The 21,698-nt window shown below is 44.6% G+C and overlaps 1 protein-coding gene across 1 annotated transcript in view; it reads right to left on the bottom strand.

The window, feature by feature from the left end:
* The window catches only part of LOC146866928 (importin-9-like), a 283,453-nt gene that overhangs the window by 220,970 nt on the left and 40,785 nt on the right, over nucleotides 1–21,698 (bottom strand). Inside the window, exon 2 of the mRNA XM_085603249.1 lies at nucleotides 14,988–15,049. Within this exon, the coding sequence (XP_085459375.1) occupies nucleotides 14,988–15,049 (62 nt within the window). The remainder of the gene's footprint in view (nucleotides 1–14,987; nucleotides 15,050–21,698) is intronic.

The raw sequence follows: 21,698 nt of genomic DNA, 5'->3' as shown, positions 1-21,698 counted from the left end.
TCATGGAGAAGGTAAATATTACCGCAAATAAAGGACCTGTGGCCACTTATGTTGGGCGTGGGAGTTCAACTACAATAGATTATGTATTTATATCTTCCATGCTTGGGGATTGTCTATTAGAGGCTGAGGTTGTTAGCACTATATATGGTGACCACAACCCTATTCTGTGCAGTTTTAAATCCATCAAAAAACCGGGGAAACATAGAGAAATTGGGGCAAAAAATTTGGTGGCGTCAACGGACAAACTTAGGGTAGTTTGGAAGGGGATAGACAACAAGGGGGTCTTAGCCCGCACAATTAAAATTCACCCTTCGTTAGTGTCTGTCTGTTTATCTAGTGATAATTCTGGACATGACATTATCGAGGCTTTTACAGGGTTGTGTATGGCCATCAGAAAGGAGATTTCCAAACCTTCGGCCAATAATAATAATAAAAACCCCAGGTGGTTCGACACTTTGTGCTCTAAAGCAAACCGTGAATTACGGGCGGCCCTTAAAGCTGAACCACGGGACCAGTTCTTGGTGAGGAGACTGAGGTCAAGCTATAAGCACACTGTAAAAATAAGAACAGAAGTGATATTAAAGGATCATTGGGAATCCCTTGAACGCACGGCGGCACTGAGAAATGTTGCCGGTTTCTGGGGCGAGGTTAAGAATTTAAGATCAATTGGATCCAACATTACCCCCATAAACTGCAATATATCAGGGGATTTGTGGGTGAAGCATTTTTCAAGCATTTATGTTGCACCGCACCTATTAACGGAATCCTCCTACCCCTCTATGGCCCTTAATATCTCAATAACGGAGGTGGAAGATACTATCTCTCACAGCGCGAGCAATAAAGCACCTGGTCCCGATGGATTATCCATCGACCAAATTAAATCAGAGCCTGACTTTTGGTCACCTTTATTGTGCAATATTTTTAATAACTTATCTAACACCCCAGCCCCAGCAACCTGGTCAAATAGCATTATCGTGCCAATTTTTAAGAAAGGCGACAGACTAGATCCTGGCTGCTATCGGCCCATAATACCTTGAAGATCTTAGGAAGGGTCATTTTCAATAAGATCAGGACCTGGGCAGAGAAAAATATGATTTTACACCCGTGCCAGCTAGGCTTTAGAAGCAACGTGGGGACTATTGAGCAATGTTTAAACCTGAATTTAATGTTGCTGTGAATATATTTTATGAGGCTAATAAATAGCTTGGTTTGACAAAAATTGGTGTTGTGATAAAAAATGTTTTTTTCGTGCAAGTGTTACATCGGCCTGAGTGAATAGTCAGGATAAAAACCCTTTGGGGGTGTTGTGATTGAATTGAACAAGTGAGCCTCTTGAATAGAGTCCGTTTCAAAAAGAAAAAAAACTTTTTACTTTACAGTAATTTGGTGCTCTATTTTCTTTTTGAGGAATATTGAGCCCCTCTCTCTTTTGTCGAAAACAAATACACCATTGCCAAAAAATCCCCATTGTATTTGGGGTTTATGGACTTAAGTTCCGCTTTTGGTTTTGTTAACCGCTTCCGCTTATGGTCAGTTTTGTTAAATTATGGGTTAGATGAGTCACTTGTTTATTTTTTGGCCCACCTACATAGTGACTTGAAAGCCCGTGTTCGAATAAATAATGATGGTGAAGTCTCAGGGGACATTATAATTGGCAGAGGGGTGAGACAAGGCTGTGTCTTGGCCCCCCTGCTATTTATCTTGTATATAAATGAATTAAGTAACTCTTTGTGCAAATTGACTAGTGATGTCCCGCATATTAATGGAAAATTACTTCCCGCACTTCTTTACGCGGATGATGCGGTCCTTATGGGCCGCACACCCAATGCATTACGCATTCTAATAACAGGTTTTGTTTTATATATGGCTGATCTTGGCCTATGCACCAATTTTAATAAATCCTATATAATGTCATGTGGCCCTAAAAAGCATAAAATCTGTCATATTATGTCAGGCAATAATGTTTTAAAAAGCACTAGTACTTTCCCCTACTTAGGCTTGTTGTTTTCCGATTCCGGATCTTGGCAGCCTCATGTTGCCAGGGGGAGGAATAAAATGGGCAAAGCTATCAATTCCATAACTAGCCTCCGCCAACCCAAACACGCAGAGGTAATAATACCATTGTTACAAATCTACAAAACCCAATGTTTACCAACAGGAACATATGGTGCAGAGGTGCGGGGATACTCGAATTGTACTGCCATACAGACCGAAGAGAATAGATTTTGTAGGAAGGTATTGGGGGGGGGTCATCTCAGCTCCAACTTATGTTTGCCACAGGGAACTGAATCTCCCATACACAGAGGACTTCATAAGATCTAGGCCCGCCCTGTTTTGGCTGAAAATATGGCGTAACTCTGCTGCCTCTTTGACCCGCGAAATTATCATGGACTGTCTAAAATGTGAGCGGGCAAATTACATACCCTGGCTCAGGGAAGTAGAAAAAAGCTTAGTAAGTGTGGAGAAGGGGCATTTATTCTCATTACCCCTAACCATTGATTGCACCCATAAGAACCAAGTAAAAAGGGCTTTGTATGATCTTTACCGAAAAGAGAGGGAAAGGACCGAGCTTGTAAAATCTGCTATTAAAAGGTACATTCCCGTTTTGGAAACAAGTGACAGGTCTAATAATTTGCCCCAGGGTTACTTGCGAAAGAAACTAGGCAGATGGAATAGGAGTTTGCTGTTTCGTTTCAGGGACGGGAGCATTAAAAACCTACTTTGCTTCCCATTAGTCTTCCACAAAAATTCGGAAAATGTAAGCTGTCCCTGTAATTTAGGTGGAAAACAAAGCCTTTTACATTTTATGTTTTTCTGTGGTTTTTATGTAAAATATACTACACATTACCTAATCCCGTATTTTAGAGAGAATGTACTGATGGATTTTAACCTGGCATTTAGAGATTTATTGATGCTAGGCTCGGACGATGTAATCTTCAGAGTTAGTTGTTTTCTTCAATCTGCTATACGTTCTCGAGCATCAATGATCATGGTCTGATTACTCAGTTTGCATATTGTATATTTGTATTAGTGGTAGCTCTTTTGCACATGTTATAGCTAATCAGTTGTGGATTGTCTCAACTGTAGCATATGCCAGGCTGAAATATAATGCACGTAGTACTGTAAAATAATGTTATTGTTAAGATACCTGTATTTGACAGGAAGTTTACTTTATAAAATTAACTGTGATATTTTCTTAACATTTTGTTAAATGATTGTTTTAATTTGGATGAATTGTTGTGATGTACATGTACTTTTATGGATGTTTTTAATATCCGAATAAAGATCTTTGATGATGATGAAAAGTATTTCACGCCTTAAGGAATATGTGTCAGACTCATGGCTTAGTTGACTGCTGGCAGTTGTTAAAATCAAACAATCCAGGGAACACTTATTTTTCTAATCCACAAATGCCCCATGCTAGATTAGATTACATGTTTATTTCTAACTCATGTAATTCAATTTGCCATATAGAGAAACTACCACAAGTACTATTGGACCATAATCCGTTAGTACTAGAGCTGGAAATAGAGGTAGCCAATTTTAACTCTAGGTCCTGGACATTTGACAGAGCTTAACTCCCGGATACTGAATATTGCACCCATATAAAAAGCTGGATCCCAATATTTTTGGAAGAGAATATAGGGAGTACCACAACTGAGGTGGTATGGGATGCCATGAAAGCAGGAATTTGGGAGGAAACATTGCGATATTCCCTGAAACTTAACAAGCAGTCGCTAAAGACATTACAGGATAACCTGGTGGTAGCAGAAGAGAATTTGTTCAGGGCGGTTAAGGAAGGTCAGGATCTTGGGTCAACACAACGGCGGATAGCAATTGCAAAGGCAGCCATTATCAATGTATTTACGGACAAAGCTGTAAGCAAAGTTGTAGCACTGAAGGAAATCGTTTATGAACTAAATGAACAGGTTGGCTACCAACTAGCAGTTTGCACCAGGCAGCAAACGAAACCCAATATAATTCGAGGAATTATCGATCCGGAGATAGGGCAGACCACCATTCCAGATTCCATAAGGGATGCATTTGGGAGGTTTTATTGCTCTCTTTATACGGCTGATGACAAGAGGGATCAGGGGGATATTAAAGGGTACCTAAATGCCGTACCATATGAGAAATATGAAAAAGAACAGGAAAGCTTAGATAGCCCACCATGCTGATCAGAATTATGGGTGACCTTGAATAGCTTAGCAAAGGGGAAGTGGCTGGGACCGAAAGCATACCAACCGAGTTTTACGTCATCTTCGCGAGCCAGTTAAAAAAAAAAAATCCTTAATGAACTGTTCGTATATATTTAACGGAGGGCAACCCCCGGATCATGGTCACGAGCAAAAATTGTGGAGTCCTTAAAATAATTTTTTTTTTAAAACCCTGGCACAATTGGGTTCATACCGCCCCATTACATTAATAAACTGCAAATCAAAAATGTACTCAAAATTACTAGCGAGCAGATTAAAACGCATAATATACAAGGTTATTTCAGAGCGTCTGACAAAGGTTTGTCCCTGGGAGGTCCACAATAAACCACACCTTGAGAGTTATCACACAGTTTGATATCACTACTGTTGCAGGAGACCCTATGGCATTGGTTTTATTAGATGCAGAAAAAGCCTTCCATAGGGTCTCCTGGCAATATCTGTGGATTGCCGTGTCTAGGATCGGGATAGGGGAGGGATTTATTCAAGCAATTAAACAACTATATGTCGAACCATCAGCCGCAGTGATGGTGAACGGTATACTCTCGAAAGAGTTTCCAATCTCTCGGGGTACCAGGCAGGGCTGCCTATGCTCCCCTCTTTTGTTTGCGATCTATATTGATACATTTATTCGTAGATAAGAGAACAATGGCCAAATACCAGCAATATGGTCTCAGAATTGGGCTACCAAGACCCTCGCCTACGCAGACTATATTGCTTTCGTGATGGCAGACTTGCACTCTGCATTAACGGTAATTGAAGAGGCAGAATGTTTCAGACAAATCTTGGGGTATGCATTGAATCGAGAAAAGACCCAGTTTGTCCTCAATGATGAGATCAAGATGACGGGCTAACGGGTGGTAGAAAAGGCTATATACCTAGGCATCAGTGTTACCTCCAGGTTAGACAATATGGTTAAGGAGAAATCTGGAACCCGTGGTGCGCAGTATGAAAAAGGACCTCCAAAAGCTTAACAACCTTTATTTATCCATGGGAGGAAGATGCAACGTCATAAAAGTGCTCTTCCTTCCTTCCATAAATCTTATATCTTTTTAGAGCAATATGTTTGGAATTCACACCACAGTGCTTCAAGTTAATAGAGCATACATTCTCTCGATTTATCTGAGCATATGCACGACCACGGCAGGCATTTAGGTTTCTCACTCTGCCTAGGGATAGAGGGGGGCTGGCTCTCCCGAATTAGAAATATTATTGGGCCACTACACTAATACATAGCCAAGAGTTATTACAGACCCAATCGGACAATGGACAGATAAAATCCCCTCCGCCTTTGAACGTATATTAGGGAAAGAAACCAGTGGGTGTCTGTGGCACCAGCTGCAGGACAGCTACTAAAAAAAAGTCTGGTTCAAGACCCTCTTTAGTGTTTTTAAAGTATGGAGTGCCATACGGAGAGTATGTGGAATTGGTAGATTACCATTCTATACACCCTTAGATAATAATTTTGCACTCGCTGAAGTTTTTAGAGATGCTTGCGTGGGAAAATGGAAGAGGGCGGAAATTAATCGGATTGGTAGTGCTTTTTCCCCCCACTGGTCTTTGATCCTTCAAAGAACCGAAAGAAGATTTTACTTTGGATTGGCGACATTTTTTAAAATGTATCCATATTAGATATTTTCTTGTACAGAAAGGAGGGGGCAGGCAAAATTTGAGAAAGTTGAAATTACTGAAAGATCAAACCAAGATAAAGTAAGATCTATTGGGGGGATACACACACTTATAAACGCAGCCCTCCCAAATGTCTGGACAAGTACTCCAGAAAATGGCAGGTGAAAGTAGGAGTGTCAGACGAGACATTTTTGTATGCCCACGAGTTATCGAAGTGGGTTTTAATGTCTACCAGGCTACAGGCACAGTTTTATAAAACTTGCTTTTTGTGTTATACACCTGACAAAAATCGCAAAATGGGGTGGAGGGAAGGGAACATGTTGTCCTCACTGTGAATTTTATAATACAGATAGTGTTCATATTTTTGCATCATGTCATGTTCTGCAAAAATGTATTAAAGACATTATGAATTTTCTATCGGAAGTTTTAAAAACGGAAATAACTGTCTGAGAATGTAATCCTGCTAGGGACTTTTGAGACGAATCGGCTAAGGGCAGGGCATGAATTGATTTTTATTTCTATGGCGGTTTTACAAATGTTTATTTGAGGCTGCCTGGTTGGATTCCAATGCCCCAGCTTTTCAAAAATGGCTTGCCAGGTTGCTAACAATGTATAGTCTAGAAATAGCCATATAGGCGAAAAGGGAGTAATCAGCGTAGAAAAGGTATGAAAATGTTTAACCCTCTACGTGTCTGGGTCCAAACTCAAAGCAAGGAATGAAGATGAAGTAAGAATATGTACTTTATCGTATTTGCACTAGTCACTTTAGGACAATATCTTTTCTGGGGTTATTTTTGTTATTTGTAATAAATGAAGTATTGTAATTAGAAATAGGAGATGGAAGTAGTTTACCACGTTACATGCAATAATGTAATGAATTTTGGAATGTATATGGCGTATTAAACTTTTCTCCTGTCTTAGCAGGGGGTGGCGGAGTGGGTGGGATATGTGTGGGGTGAAAAATGCAAAATGAATAAAGATTGTTACAAAATAAAAAAATAAAAAATGCTTGACAAATTTAACATTCCATACTTGGTGGACATGGCTTTGCATCATTCAAAGTGTAGATTACACAACCTACCACAAAACACACTCTGCATTCTTCTAGGAAACTACACCCTTGATGTCTACCTACAGAAAAATAAACTGCCAAAATTGATCCATGTCAAACACTTAAAGAATTTTACAGATATCACAAGGATCTCCCATGTCACTTTTAAGAGGGGTACTATTTAAACAATAACCAGATCTAGAAGAGACAGCCCCCTTTAACTCTTAACTTCCATTCTCTGTGTATCCCCTTTATATGCCACTTTCCAGTAAGAATTATTGCCTCCCTCTAGGTACGCCGATCCACATTCCATATTATACCAAAAAGTAAATTCACTTACCAAGCCAAAGGTGTTTCACTATATTAGTCTTTGACAGGCCAATTGGGTCCAACATTTTGTGTATTCAAATGCTTCTAATTTCATTAAAAAAAAATTGTAGCTTCTACACCACCCGTGTCTTATCAGACGCTGGGCTCATCATTCAACTCTTCTATTCACAATGGTGTATTTAATGTAATGCTTATCTGACCGCTCTCTGAGATTTATCACGTACCAATGTTATTTTTCAAAAAATGTAATAAAAAAATACTCCATTTTAATAATTACTTCTCTATGCAGTCGTATACCCTCATGTACTTGGGTGAAACGCTTCCATGTGAAATACTTTTTCTCCCAACTGTCGCAGGTACCCACCAGGGAAGCCAACTTTCCCCACTTCTCTTTCTGCTGGTTACTGAGCCATTGCTAGCGACACTTGGGTATAATCCCGATATTAACAGTATTAACTTCAGCTCTTGCAGGCAATTGGTAGGTGCATAGGCTGAGGGCGTTCCTGTTATTTACCGAGGAGGCTGATTGGGTCATTCCCCGCATTATGCAGGAGCTAGAGAGGCACTCCGTGTCAGGCTGCTCGCTTAACAGGGACAAAACCGAGGTCTTACCACTAAATATCCACTGTACTTCCTCAGTGATAGACTATTTGAGTTTGAAATGGCAGCCAGAAGCCCTTAAATATGTAGGTATCTGGTTTGGTAGAGACGTGAAAAACTCAATCACCATTAATGACAATAAAACACTGACCAAAATAAAAAAAATAAAGTTGAACGCTTGGTCTCCCAAACTTGTTACCTGGTGGGGTTGGGCCGAAACTGTCAAAATGACAACAGCTCCACTGGTTAATTTATTTTCCAGTATGCTCCCAGACGTTCCTTCCCCCATCCTTTTTTAAAACCGTGGGCAAACACATCTCTGAATTCCTACGCAATGACAAGAAAGCGAGGATCTCCATGAATACTTCGAAAATGAATAAGACCAAAGAGAGCCTTAACCTTCCCGACTGTCCAAGATATCAACAGGCTTTCAAGGCCTCTGGTGGTTTAGGACGCAGGATGCCCACTTCATCATATTCTGGAAAGCTTTGTTACATGCCAAATAGTTTTAAGGCTGATCTCATGCACAGGCTCATAGAGCCAGAAGTTACCCTTTGCTCGGCTCTGGTGGGCTCTCTCCGAGTATTTGTTGGCTTGCGCAGCCTTCAGAATGACAGGTTAACTCTCATAGGATCGGGGGGGGGGGGGGGGCGCTAGGTGGCGCGCGACCAAGATGGCCGCACACCAGTGAGGCTCCTGCCGAGCGGAACAATATCCTTAAGCCCCATCCTTGGCTAAAACTAAGCTCTGTTTTCTACATCACACAAGACCGGAATCGCCACTGATCACGGCGGTGCCGTTTCTGGACGAGGAGCCCGATCGCGACGAAATGGCAGACTGATGACGGTCCCTACGGACGGCTGCCCCTCCGGCCTTGTGTGGGAAGACGGCTGTGACGGCTAGGCGAGCCCAGGGTCGCGTGGGCCCTGCGGGCGGGTGTGGTTTGCCGGCCCGTCATACTACTGTATGCCGTAATAGCACTGTGCTCCTCCCAGGCGGGTGCCTCTGCCGGATCCCCTGCCTAAGGACACTGCGCAGTATAGCGCCTGGCCCGGGAGACCTTCACCGTCCCCTGATCAGGTGTAGCTGCCATAGCCCGGGGGGAAGGGGGGGGGGGGGAGTCAGCCGCCATTTTGACTGACGGGCGCCACGGGAACCAGCACAAGATATTGCAATAGTAGACGCTGGCGGGTGACCTACCCAAGCATAACTGTGTGCGGCGGGGACCCAGCGGAGCCTCTCCCTTCTGTGATCGTGTGCAGCATCCTGCAAATACCCATAAAGAATACGCTGCGTGATGGCCATTTTGAGTGAGGTGCGGAGTCCCTCTGGCACCGTTGCCGGCTGACTGCGGGGGGCGGTGCGGCACTCCTGACAGCCACGGATTAAGGCTGCGAGTCCCGACTATCTCCGGCGCATCTAGTGGTGGCTTCCTGCATTGCCAACGATTCACACTGTGACATACCGCCTCATAGCACCACCAGCACATGCGAGGAGCAGGCACAAAGAGAAGGTTGGGCCGATGCCCGGAATAGTAAGGGGGACGGACAGCTCAGCAATACAGTTGTGGGGGTTGGAGGGAACAGTGGGCCCAACACGCCGAACACCTGTGCCGCTCTGACAGGCTTACGTCCTGGGCGCTCTTGGGAAGGACTTACTGGGGCAGCCTCCAGATACATCTCGACGTCTAGGGAGTGACGGTATATACCGACACTACGCCCGAGGGCGCCCCGTTAAGTCTCGGCATGGGGCGTACCAATACCAAGCAGACAAAATTGCCATTTGAAACACGCAAAACACCCAGGTCCAGCTCGGCGGATCACGCAGACTAGGATAGCATGGACACTCAGGAGGAAGATGGGAAGGCGCTCCTACTTGGCATGAAACAAAGCCTCACAACCATCGCTGAGAAAATAGATACCATGAATACACGTATGTACTCAGTTGTTAATAAACTAGACCACCATGAACAACGTCTCAAAGAAGCAGATAGAGTGTCTGACCTGGAGGATGGCGCCACGGCAAACAAAGAACATGTTTCGCAGATGGATAAATTGCTCAAAATAATTGCAGATAAGAACGAGGATTTAGAAGCCCGATCCAGAGGAAACAATGTGCGCATCCTGGGCTTGGCGGAATCGACCAATACGGGTTGCATGGAAGACTTCATTGTAAAATTGGTCGTGGAGCTGTTCGGTCCAGACTCCTTCTCTGCCCACCTCACGGTGGAGAGAGCGCACAGATCCCTGGCTGTCCGCCCACCCCCTGGAGTACCACCTCACCCAGTGATAGCACGTTTTTTAAACTACAGTGACAGACACGGTGTTTCGCCTTGCTCGAGAGAAGAAACAAGTCCACTATGAAAACACCATACTATCGTTCTTTCCAGACTTCACGCAAACCGTGCAAGATGCAAGGCGCAAATTCACTGCTGTGAAGAATAAACTACAGGCGCAATTGATTCCCTACGCTATGATGTACCCAGCCAAACTAAAGGTAACACTCCAGGGGAGGCAACATTTCTTCCAAAACCCACAACAAGCAGAGGACTACCTCAAACGGAATCGTCGAGCTGCATCTGCCGGAACGGGCAGGCAAGAACACTCCAGATCCCAGTCTCCCCTATCAAATCCAGACTAAGACTAGCAACTGCTACCGAAACACGCGTGATCAGCATTGGTGATCTGAATCCGAGGAACTGGCCTACATTGGTGATGTATTGAAGTTTATATATCATTATTATCTGTTCCGCCCGGACTCTCACCTCCCTCCTGCCATGGCTGCCCGCTGATGCAGCGGTGTAGCGGGTAGGTGCAACAGTGGAGGAGAGTGGGTACGGCGTGAGCCCCTAGTGACTCTCCCTCGAGGGTGTTCCCCCAAATCTCCTACAAGGAGGGACAGTATTCGTTGGACTGAAGGTTCTTAACAGTAGGGAGGGTACGTATGCCCGGCGAGTTGGGGATGCCGGAGTGGGTGGGGGGAGGGTGTTTTATGTTTGATGCAATGTTGTTATCTACCCAGTTGGTTAGCAGGGGCAATATAGTATTCAGTCGCAGTCACGATAGACGAAGGCATGACAGACATCACACGGGATATTAACAATCTAAATGTATGATCATGGAATATACGGGGTCTGAATAACCCTAGGAAAAAGAGGCAGGTACGAGGCTACTAAGACATGGCATCGCAGTCGCACTGCTGCAAGAAACACACTTGAATGCGGAACTCGTACCTCAATTCGCTGCGAAATGGGCCTCATATCGTTATTTTGCATTTTACTCCGGTTACTCTCGGGGAGTGGCCATTTTCAAACGAGGAGTGAGGTTCATGCCCAGTGGGTCAGAAGCTGATACTAACGGGAGGTACTGCCTGGTATGGGGGAGGCTCAACTCATATGACGTGACATTCGCGAATTATTAAGGACCTAATACTGACGATCCACATACTTTGCTTTTACTATGGAGCAAAATCCAAACGATAGGTACCACTTATGTTATCAGTCGGGATGGCGCATTGGCTAGTACACTTAACCCATGTGGCTCACACATATTCAGATCATTCCCCCGTGGTGATGGAGCTGCAGCCCCCGATAAGCCACACCCCGTATAACAGTTAGCGTCTCAATCCCCTGCATCGCCAAGACACAGTTTTTAGGACGGAAATTGAGCGGGAAATTAAGGAATTTTTTTAACGGAATGTGCTGTCTGTTTCCAGCCTCACTGCTGTCTGGGAGGCATTTAAGGTCACGGCCAGGGGATGGTGTATCTCAAAGGGTGGGGGCATACTCAAAACTCTACGCAGGGACCTGCATAGCCTGGAAGGGGAACTTAAAGCGCTAGAAACAGAGCTTCAGGCACACCCGAATGATGGGGCACATAGAGCTAAAATACGGGAAACACTCACAGAATACGAGGAAACGACGAGCAGGGAAAGTAACTTCTGAGGGAAACCATACCTGGCCAGGGTTTATGGTGAAGGTGATCGTCCAGGGAAGGTTTTAGCACGCATGATTAGACACCCCCCCCCCCCCAAGTTCTCAAACTTTGTCGCGGAGATACAAGATGCACAGGGGACCATATATAGAAACCTCTCTGATCAACTCAATACGTTCAGGGAGTAATATAAAACACTGGCACCCCGCTCGATTTGCCAGAATACTTAGAGGACAGAGCATTGGCATGGTTAGGACCTAATCAACAAAAATTTCTGAATTTGGAATTGGAGGTGGACGAGATTACTGAGGCAATAATGCATATGAAATCAGGGCGAGCCCCGGGCTCAGACGGCCTGCCAATAGAATTTTATAAAGCCTACGCACCAATTTTAGCACCCATCTTGAAAGAAGTGTTCTATGCGGCGTTAGAGGGGGACAGCCTACCGAGAACCATGCGGGAGGCTCAAATAACCACGCTACTAAAACCCGGCAAATCCCCGCTACACTGTGAATCATACCGACCCCTATCTTTACTGAATTGTGATACTAAAATCCTAGCAAAGGTTTTAGCGATCCGCCTCAGTTTTTCGATGGAAAGATTGGTGTTGCCGGATCAGGCGGGATTCATCCCAAATCATGCCACATCCCACAACCTTAGAACACTTTTAGCAGTACTGCAAGACATAGATCCCAATTGCTCAGCGGTGGCGGTTTTTGACGCCACCAAGGCGTTTCATTCAGTGGAGTGGGATTACCTGATGGGAAATCTGAGTTACATGGGGATGCCCTTTACCCTCTTGAACTCGGTTAAACTGCTGTACACGCGGCCGATAGCCACAGTCCTGCTGAATGGTGCACGTTCTTCTCACTTTACCGTTTCCAGAGGCACGAAGCAGGGATGTCCGCTATCCCCAATTTTATTTGCTTTGGCCATCGAGCCCTTGGCAGCAAAGCTACGACAGCATCACAATGAGAGATCCCTGATTTATCCTGATAGACAATTGCTTATCTCCCTCTATGCGGACGATATGACCCTGTATATCAAATAGCCTCAAGAGAATCTTAATCCTGTGTTGAGGGAGATAACCAAATTCAGCGCCATTTCTGGAATACAAATAAATTGGACTAAATCTGCAGTATTCCCCCTCACGCACAAAACCCTACCACACAATTGAATTATCCCCTGGTTTGGGAGAGTGAGGAGTTAAAATACCTAGGGGTACATAAAACCAGGGATGCGTGCGAATTATGGCGTAGATATTGACAAGACAACATCACCAAATGGATACGACTACCACTGTCAATGGCAGGGAGGATATCCCTTATTAAGATTATTCTACTACCTAAATGCCTAAATGCCTGTATCTCTTAATCAACATCCCATACCATCCCAGGAGGTCCTTCTTTAACACACTTAAGACACAACTTATAAGACTTATATGGGGTGGGAAACAGGCGCGGCTCAGCCTAACCACATTGATGTTGCCGTACCAACAGGGGGGATACGATGTTCCCAATTTTGAGTACTATTACTATTGTGCGCAGGCACATTTTGCAGTTTACTGGGTTCACCCGCCTCCCTTCATGCCTCATCTGGTGGTGGAAGACGGCTATATGTCGCCGATGCCTTCAGAGGGCTACCTCTTTACTAGGGCGAAGGAGCGAGAGCGAGACCCCTCCACGGTGGACTGTACTCTCGCTGCGTGGAGACAGATTGCGCGCAGGTTAGGAGCCCCCATGATGTATTCCCCTAGGATGCTCCTGCTACGTAATCCCTTATTGCAAGTCACAAATGAGGGGATATGCCGCAAACTGCTTGATGGTCTGCATTACACCACCTGGGGGGGGGATCTATATATCGGGGGACAATTTCGCTCTAGGGCACAATTCTTTGGCACACGTGCCCACAACCATGGACACCTTTATGTATATTCGACTTAGGCAAAGCGTAAAAGCAGTAACCCCTGCATTTCCCGAAGAGCCAGATATATTTGCACCCCTACATGACTTATTACAGGCGGAAGCCCCACGACAGGTCACATCACTCTTGTATAAACACATACAGAAAGCGCCACCTCCCCAAACTCCACGGACCAGACGGGAATGGGACAACGACCTAGATATACCACTGACAGACGAGCTATGGGAAATTAGTTGCAAGCAGACGGAGGAGGTCACAGGCAATAGTAGGCTACGCCTCATACACTTAAAATTTCTGCATAGATTATACCATACTCCGGTCAAACTGCACAAACTGCTACTGCGGGAACATGACAACTGTGCAAGATGTGGAAGGGAAGGAGCAGATTTCATACATTTAGTGTGGAGCTGCCCTCAGGTGGCTGCCTACTGGACACAGGTTTTTGACGGGATGTCCAAAATGATAGGTGCTCAAATATCCCCGAACCCGCTCATGGCTCTTCTAGGGCTCACTCAGGACATAAAAACAGTGCATAGGAAATATTTGGCAATGGGTTTGCTCCTAGCGAAACGTAAGGTAGCATGCAAATGGGGACGGGGGAGCGCTCCTAAGTTCAAGGAATGGATAAATACGATGTTCACGTGGCAAGATCACATGTATTATTATGCCGAAATATTACCCATAAAATCACGGCCGAAAGACATCTGGGGACCCCTGACTGTCTTTCTCCTGGGGAACGAGACAGTTCAGGGAGAGGGCCAGGGAGGGGGTGGGGAACCAGGAAGGAGAACAGTCCTAGAGCCCGCTCGTGGTCCTCACAGGCAGAATCTGAGGCATTGTCGAATTGCAGTGAAATTGTGGCAAATGAGAAGTGATGCTGGATAGTGGGACGGGTGAGTTTTTGGGTACCTGCCATAGTGGTAGGAGGCTAAACTACCCTCCTAGTTTAAGCAGTAATTGTGATGTCTGCATATCGTATACCCTAATGACCCCGTATACTACGGAATGTAATGCTATTTGTATACTATAATCATGTGCTGCCCTATGATCGCTGGATGGGGGTTTTGCAAATGTTAGATAAGGGGGCGGGGGGGTAGTTGATGCTATGCAACAAATTTGTACGGGAAGGTGTAAGATTAGCGCATCATTAATGCACCTGAATTGTTGATTGACATTACACTGATGTACTGTAAAAGCTTGGGTCGTGAGCACATTACCTCTCCACGAGTAATTTGTATTTAGAGATGTGATGAACACGCACAGATGGAGGTGAAGTAAATATATACATGTAATAATACTCGGACTCACTTGTCGAATGGCAAGTGCTCCCTGTGGGTCGACAGTCAACTCCGCCAAATGAACTCCGAACTCTGCAAACAGGAGTAGAAAGAAAAGCCAAAGTGAATAGAGTTTTGTACAAATGGTGAAAGTGATTTGCGAATCAGACATTCCTTCTGTATGCAGCGCGCACAGACTTCAAAGCTGCTACTGGTTATGTGCAAAATGAAGTTCACAATGTAGTTTTCTAGGATTGTCAGATTACTAAAGTACTGCTCCCTTCCGAGAATTCATCATCAATACTGTAATTTTCCATTGTAACTGCTTTTTTTTAAAACCCACCCGAAAACAAAATTAAATATTCTTTAAAAAAAAAAAAAGACGATGGAGCCAAGAAAAGCAACAGTGTGAAGATTTCAAAACCAAAGTGTCTCTATTAACATTTTGTTGTGCTTAACATGACAAAGTTTCATAAAACTAAAACAATGGCTGTGAATGGGTCTACCGAATCCTGTTCAGAACGGGAGAAATATATATATTTTTTGAAGTCTGGACGTGTGAGTTGGAGAAAACTATATGTGAACAGTGGCGACTGACAAAGAAAGCTGAGGCAACGTGGCTTGCTCTGAGGTACAGGGTTCATGCCGATTGGCGATGCATTATTGTTTGCCTCAAAGATTTGAAACATGATGGAAAACAGCTAGTCGGAACTTGCACCTAAGAAGAACAAGGCCTTTGCAAGACCTAATGAAGAGCTGAGGCCAAGGAAGTCATGCAAATGTGGCGAGCCGAATCATGAGAGGGGGGTCTGCATCAGTGCTTTGAAAGCCAGCTATCCCTGACCTCGTTCTCGCGTACTAGCGAATGATCTACCCTATGTACTGTGAATGGATAAAAGTGTGGACAGAAATGCTCAAGTTCTCATTGGTGTGTAATGCTAATAATCCATGCATTCATTACTTCAGCAATGTTTGTCTGACATGTATTACCATCTGTGTTATTGCATGTAGGACTGCCCCTTCCTATTCCGCATCTGAAGGTGGGGCTGCAGAGCACCTATCAGACAAATTTGATAGGTGGTGCCATGTGAAGTGTACTAACCGCAACCAGTCCTTTAGCCAAATTCGCATTTTGAGACTTGGGTGTATACTTTTTCAATTGAAAAAAATACAAGCGGCAGAAGGTACGGCGTTGCTAGCTAAAAATACCAGACTGACAATGTCTCCTGACAATTGGCAAACACTGCAGTCACAGGTAAGTATCACTTAAGAGAGAGAGGTACAGTGGGAGCAGGTGTGGCAGGCAGGGTTGAGGAAACATTCGTCACATGTTGGCATCGCCTGTAAAAGACCGGTAGTATTAGGTAAGGCTCAGTCACATGCCTCTGAAAGGCGGCTAGGACTCGTTCAGATTCTGTCACAAGTCAAAGGAATGACAAAGACTGTAGGGCTTGGCAGTCAGTCACTTGGCAGGATCACATCGCAAGGTTGTGTGGGCTGGGAATATATCAGTTGTATGACAGTTTTGCATGTGAAAGAGTAGAGTGGGGACAGCATTACTCCACTCACAAGGACCCCTCTACACATTCAAGGCCTCGTCCACCCCTACACTGCTGCATCACAGGACGGAAAAGAATGCAATAATTTTGACCTGGTAGCAGGTCTTTTAAATTCAAACATCCCTCTGGACGGCCTTCCAGTGCATCTGCGAATGCAGTCCAATCACCTGAGGTTTTGGCGTATCATCAAGATCGACTATACCCACACTAAAAGTAGGTGCCCTTCACTACCCACACATTTGGCACATTCCATTTACCCTTATCAAATGTTTCCATGAAGCTTGAAAAGAAACTTTCAATAAATTGGTATTGGCTACATGAGCCATGTGTCGAAGATGCACCTCAATGGTCATATAGAGCAACACATTGAGTACAGGGATAAAGTCTTAAAATGCACAAAATGCTGGCTTCCCTCGCCTCCTTTGATTTTACCATTGCCACAACAACTGACCAAACTGTTCTGAAAGAGTTACGGTTTAGAGTAAAACTCTCCTGCTCCCTTGAAAGACTGGAAAATATATGGAAATGAAGATTGTAAGCTGTGCATGTGAGTGGCTAGCCTGGTATATGATACACTTATGTAAGTTGACAGACTGCATAAGTCCAGAAAACCCTTATGGTGAATTAGGAGGTCTAAGACAACCTTAAAAAGCTCTCTAAGTGGTAGCTGTGGAGAGCAGCCTTCAGGCATAGTCCAGAAGAAGTGTAAAGCAGCTTGTTTTACCAGAATGCAATCTTCTAGGTATCGATTAAATGAAAAAGAACCACACAAGGTATTTATAAAAATATATATTTATTATATAATAATCACTAACATGTTTAGATATCTCCTACCCAGAGATATGCACAATGCACACAATACTTTGCATACAAATCACATAAATAGCACAAAATACACAGTGAACCCCAGGGAGAGACCAAACCATATATTAAGAAAGTGGTATAAGAACCACGACTTGTGTCAAGACAATGTCTAGAGGATGTAGAAGTGCCAGGCCCTCAAGGAACCACCAAAAGGTGAGTGACTAGGAACCCCACGGAGATAGTGTGCAGTGTGGGAACAGGACTGCATTCTCTGGACAAATCAACGTGCAAGTCGTGGTTGCAATTTTAAAGAAAAAGGACCTTTCCAGTGGAAGACAGAAGGTTGGAGCGACACCCCACCTGTGGATACCCTAGCACCCACATTACCTACACCAGGGAAGCTGGGTGCAGAGGTGTTAAGTAGTGTCAGAAACCGCCGTTGAAACCAATGGAGGACTTCAGGAAAGTGTCACTGCTGGAGAAGGAGAAAGTGTCCAGTGGAATCCGAAGGTGAATTCTAGCTGTTAGGTACCTGCAAGCAGAGGGGACGGTGTCTATGTCACACAAGATTGATCTGGAGACCTGAAGACGAATGCCCACCAATGTTGAGTGTTGCAGGAGAGTCGACAGTGACCTTGACTCTGCAGCTGTGAGGACCAGGCGACACAGATGAAGACTAGGAGCTGTGCACGAGCTGTCCCACGTCGGATGTCGAGAGCTGATGGGTCGGTGTCCATCTGATGCACCAACAAGCCTTGGCAACTGCAAACAACATGGATGTCGAAGAAGGTGCAATGTCAGGATCAGCAAGGCTCAGTGGACTCACCACAAGCATGGGAGTCAGGGCAGGTCCCAAGCAATCATGAGCCCAAAAGAAACAAAGATGACCCTCAAATGGACCCACAGGACGGAGGCACTGGTGTCCAGAGAGGACCTTAAGCGTCCCACCAAAAGATGCAGGCCACGATACAAACAATGCAGACGAAGATTCTCGTCACTGGAGATGCTCGAGGCTGGGGCTACTTGGAGCCCGAAGATCTTGGTGGAAGGTAGCCAACGAGTCTTTGCAACGGCAAGTCGACGCAGTGCACAGAGGTTCGGTTACTGCAGCTCCTCTGGGGGATACTGGCCTCAAACTTGGTGGTGAGAGGGCCAAGCAGGCCTCGAGAGATGTGGAGAACCCCCACCTGTGTTGCCGAGCCTTTCTGAGTCCCTGGGAGTTCAGGATCAGCAGACTGGTCAGCTTCGTTGCGTTACAATCAGATGCAGGGAAGAGACTCCTCCTCTCCAAGGGAGATTTCTTCAGGTGTCTTTGGTGCCCACAGGCCTTGGAAAGTTCCTGTATGGTACACAGGCGATGCAGCAGACTGAAAGGGGGACAAAGTCGAGCCCAAACGTAGTCCAGCGAAGTCCAGAGTGCCCAGATGGTAGAAGTTGAAGTGGTGTCTGAATTGAATCGTGTTCCATGACGAATCTTGTGACCTACCCAAAGTTATGCCCTTAAGTACACTAGGGAAAGGGTTTGGACGATTTAAGGTTCCCTCCCAAGGGAGGAAGTGTACAGTGGGGAGGATACTCCCATATCCTTTGTCCGATTTCGCGCCAGAGCAGGAGCCAGCGGCTCCCAGAGCTGGTTTTAACTGGACTATGCAAGGAGGCACCAAATGTGCCCGTCATGCAGACTGAGTGGCGCTGGCAAGGACACCCACCTGGCCCCAATACACTAAATCCTGTCTGGGAAGTGGTCACAACTCCCTGTGACAGGATACCTATTGTTCTGCCTTTCGCCTGCTCGAGCCTGGCTCAGCAGCAGGAGGGCAGAATCGGGTCTCTGGTCGGAAGCAACCATGTTGTGCTGTCCGGGTTTAGAAGACTGGTGCCGGGAGCACTGAGAGCCTAACAGAGGTGTTCTGGTGCTTGGAATCATACCTCACACCGTTTACGGTGTGGGGGTATGATTCCAACATGTTTGATACCAAACATGATAGGAATCGTTGCAGCCAGTTTCAAGAGGGTTGTCGCGTAATTACGCGGTGCCCCCTTGTATGGTATATGGCTGTTTCACTTACAACCCAGGAGAATGGACTCCGTAGGCTGTAGGGGTATCCTGCTCATGCAGGGGCACCCTCACACTTCGAACCAAGCACCCTGCCTTTAGGATTGCAAAGGCCTGCTATAGGAGTGACTTATAGGTTTTAAGTGCAGTGACCCTAGATATAGGAAACCTATATCTTTCGTAAGTGGTGCTAGCATCAGCTTACACAGGCTGCAATGGCAGGCCTATAGTTACAGCTTGAATGGTCTCCCATGGGTGGCATAATACATGCGTCAGCCCATGGGGGACCTCTGGGGTACCTATGCCATGGGTACCTTGGTACCATATACTAGGGACTAATAAGAGTACCTCAGTAACCAATCTGGGATGTACCCAAGTACTGAACAGAACAATTTAGGGGAGAAAGCAGAGAGACTGGGGTCCTGATTAGCAGGATCCCAGTCAGACTAGCCAAAACAGCTTAGCACCAGGCAAAACATGGGGGTATCCATAAAAGCAGCTCCTACTTTCCTACAGTACAGCTTTAAGAGGAGTGAATTTGATGCACATTAATCCAAAAAGCATATTAAATGTGTTAGCGCACTCAGACCCACAGGTGGTGGGGGTGGTATAAAGGGATGTACAGAGAAGCACCACTAAGAAAACGCATGTGAATGCTTAAAGGCTCGATATTAAAATCCGGCAACCAAAGGCATTAATGATGAAACATAGCATGGTAAGGGTTCTTTATCTGTTTTCCAACTAGTTGGGTTACTCTTTCTCTTCCTGAGGCAACCGCAGCCCTCCCTACAAAGCTTCATTCTTATGTGCACGACTTAAGGGTGTGACGTTATTTGCAAAGGCAATGACAAACATGGGAACCTCCTTTTACATGCAACAAAAAATACATTATAAGTGCAAGACCAGTTTATCAGTACTCAACTCTTTGGGATGCCAGACAGGATGCATGGCCAGGGCTTCAAGTGACGATTGGGTGGCTGCCAACGTCGAAGAGGAATTTAGTCCACGTGCCCATCTCCCCAACACCTCGACATTGCGGAAAGGTACTGTAAGAAATTGTATTTGGGGTAGTTGACTATCCACCTCAAGGAATAATCACTAAATTAACCTGAGCTCAATCACTCGGTAGCTATTTCACAGAGCAGACCAGCCTAACTTAGGGCAATGTGAAAAGTATTCCTGCAGCAGCAAATAGTAACAAAGTCAAAATGCCGAATAAAAATCCCTAACCGAATTAGAAATAGAGTAAAGTGTAATAAACAAAATGACACCAAAATGACAAAAACCCAATAAAGAGAACCGGAGATATGAATTTTTAAAGATTTCAAGGACACTAACACCAAAAAGCACAGAGCGATAATATTATGGGCCGGTAGACAGTTACCTAGGCACAATTTCAGGCTGGCTGTGATGGAAAGTGGGTCAGATACATCAACCAAGTTGGTCCCGGTTGCTGACGAGAAGTTACTTATTTGTTAAATTCTTTATTAAAATATAATGTGCAGAGTTTTATCTTTAAAAATGAAGTGTTAAGTGCAAAAATTGTAGTAGTCATTAATACTTCAAAACTATTGGCATGTTGCATAGAAATGAAGTATAGTTTATTAATTTGACGTAACCACAGACCCTGTGAATGAAATAAGACATGAATACCGAAAAGCTTGTTTTTTCAGACTTCACAACCGTTGTGCAAGATGTTTTTCTTCTCTTTGCTGCAGACGTTGTAATTTTGAAAGCTACTGTTTATAAACTAATTATCAGACATTTGTTGTATTAGACGACTGATAGTACAGTTCTCTTTACAAATGATGTAGACGACAGGGAGGATGATTCACATACACATGCTTAAAAGACAATTAAACTCTGGTGAGAATATGAGGTAAGCCTGTTTCCAGGAGTGTGCTGAAATCCAATTAGTCAACAAGAAGAAGAAAGAATATATTTGTTGCAACAAAGTAAATGTGCATTTAATTAGTGTGTGATCCTAGACTAGAGAGTCCCCTGTCCCAGACTCTTCAAGAGGATACTCTTTACTGGGTTGTCTTGGACATCTCCTTACGAGAAGTCTCACTTCCTGATTTGCTATTAGAGCTGAGGATACTATCCAGCGTATTATGCTAATGCTTTATGCTTGATTCTCTATCGGGAACATTCATGGGTATCTGAGCTGACACCTTTAATCCTTCTTGCATTAATACCGATTTATTTAGAATACGGAAGTTTATTTATGGAACACACTTGTTGCATTTTTATTGTATCAATTCCTTATTGATTTGCTATATTGATTTACGTTATTACCAAATAATTGATTGATATTAATCTT

The sequence above is a fragment of the Triturus cristatus genome, chromosome 1_2 (assembly GCF_964204655.1).
Source record: "Triturus cristatus chromosome 1_2, aTriCri1.1, whole genome shotgun sequence".
Lineage (NCBI taxonomy): Eukaryota > Metazoa > Chordata > Amphibia > Caudata > Salamandridae > Triturus > Triturus cristatus.
Note: the sequence above shows the minus strand (reverse complement) of the source record. Positions and strands in the feature narration are given on the sequence as shown.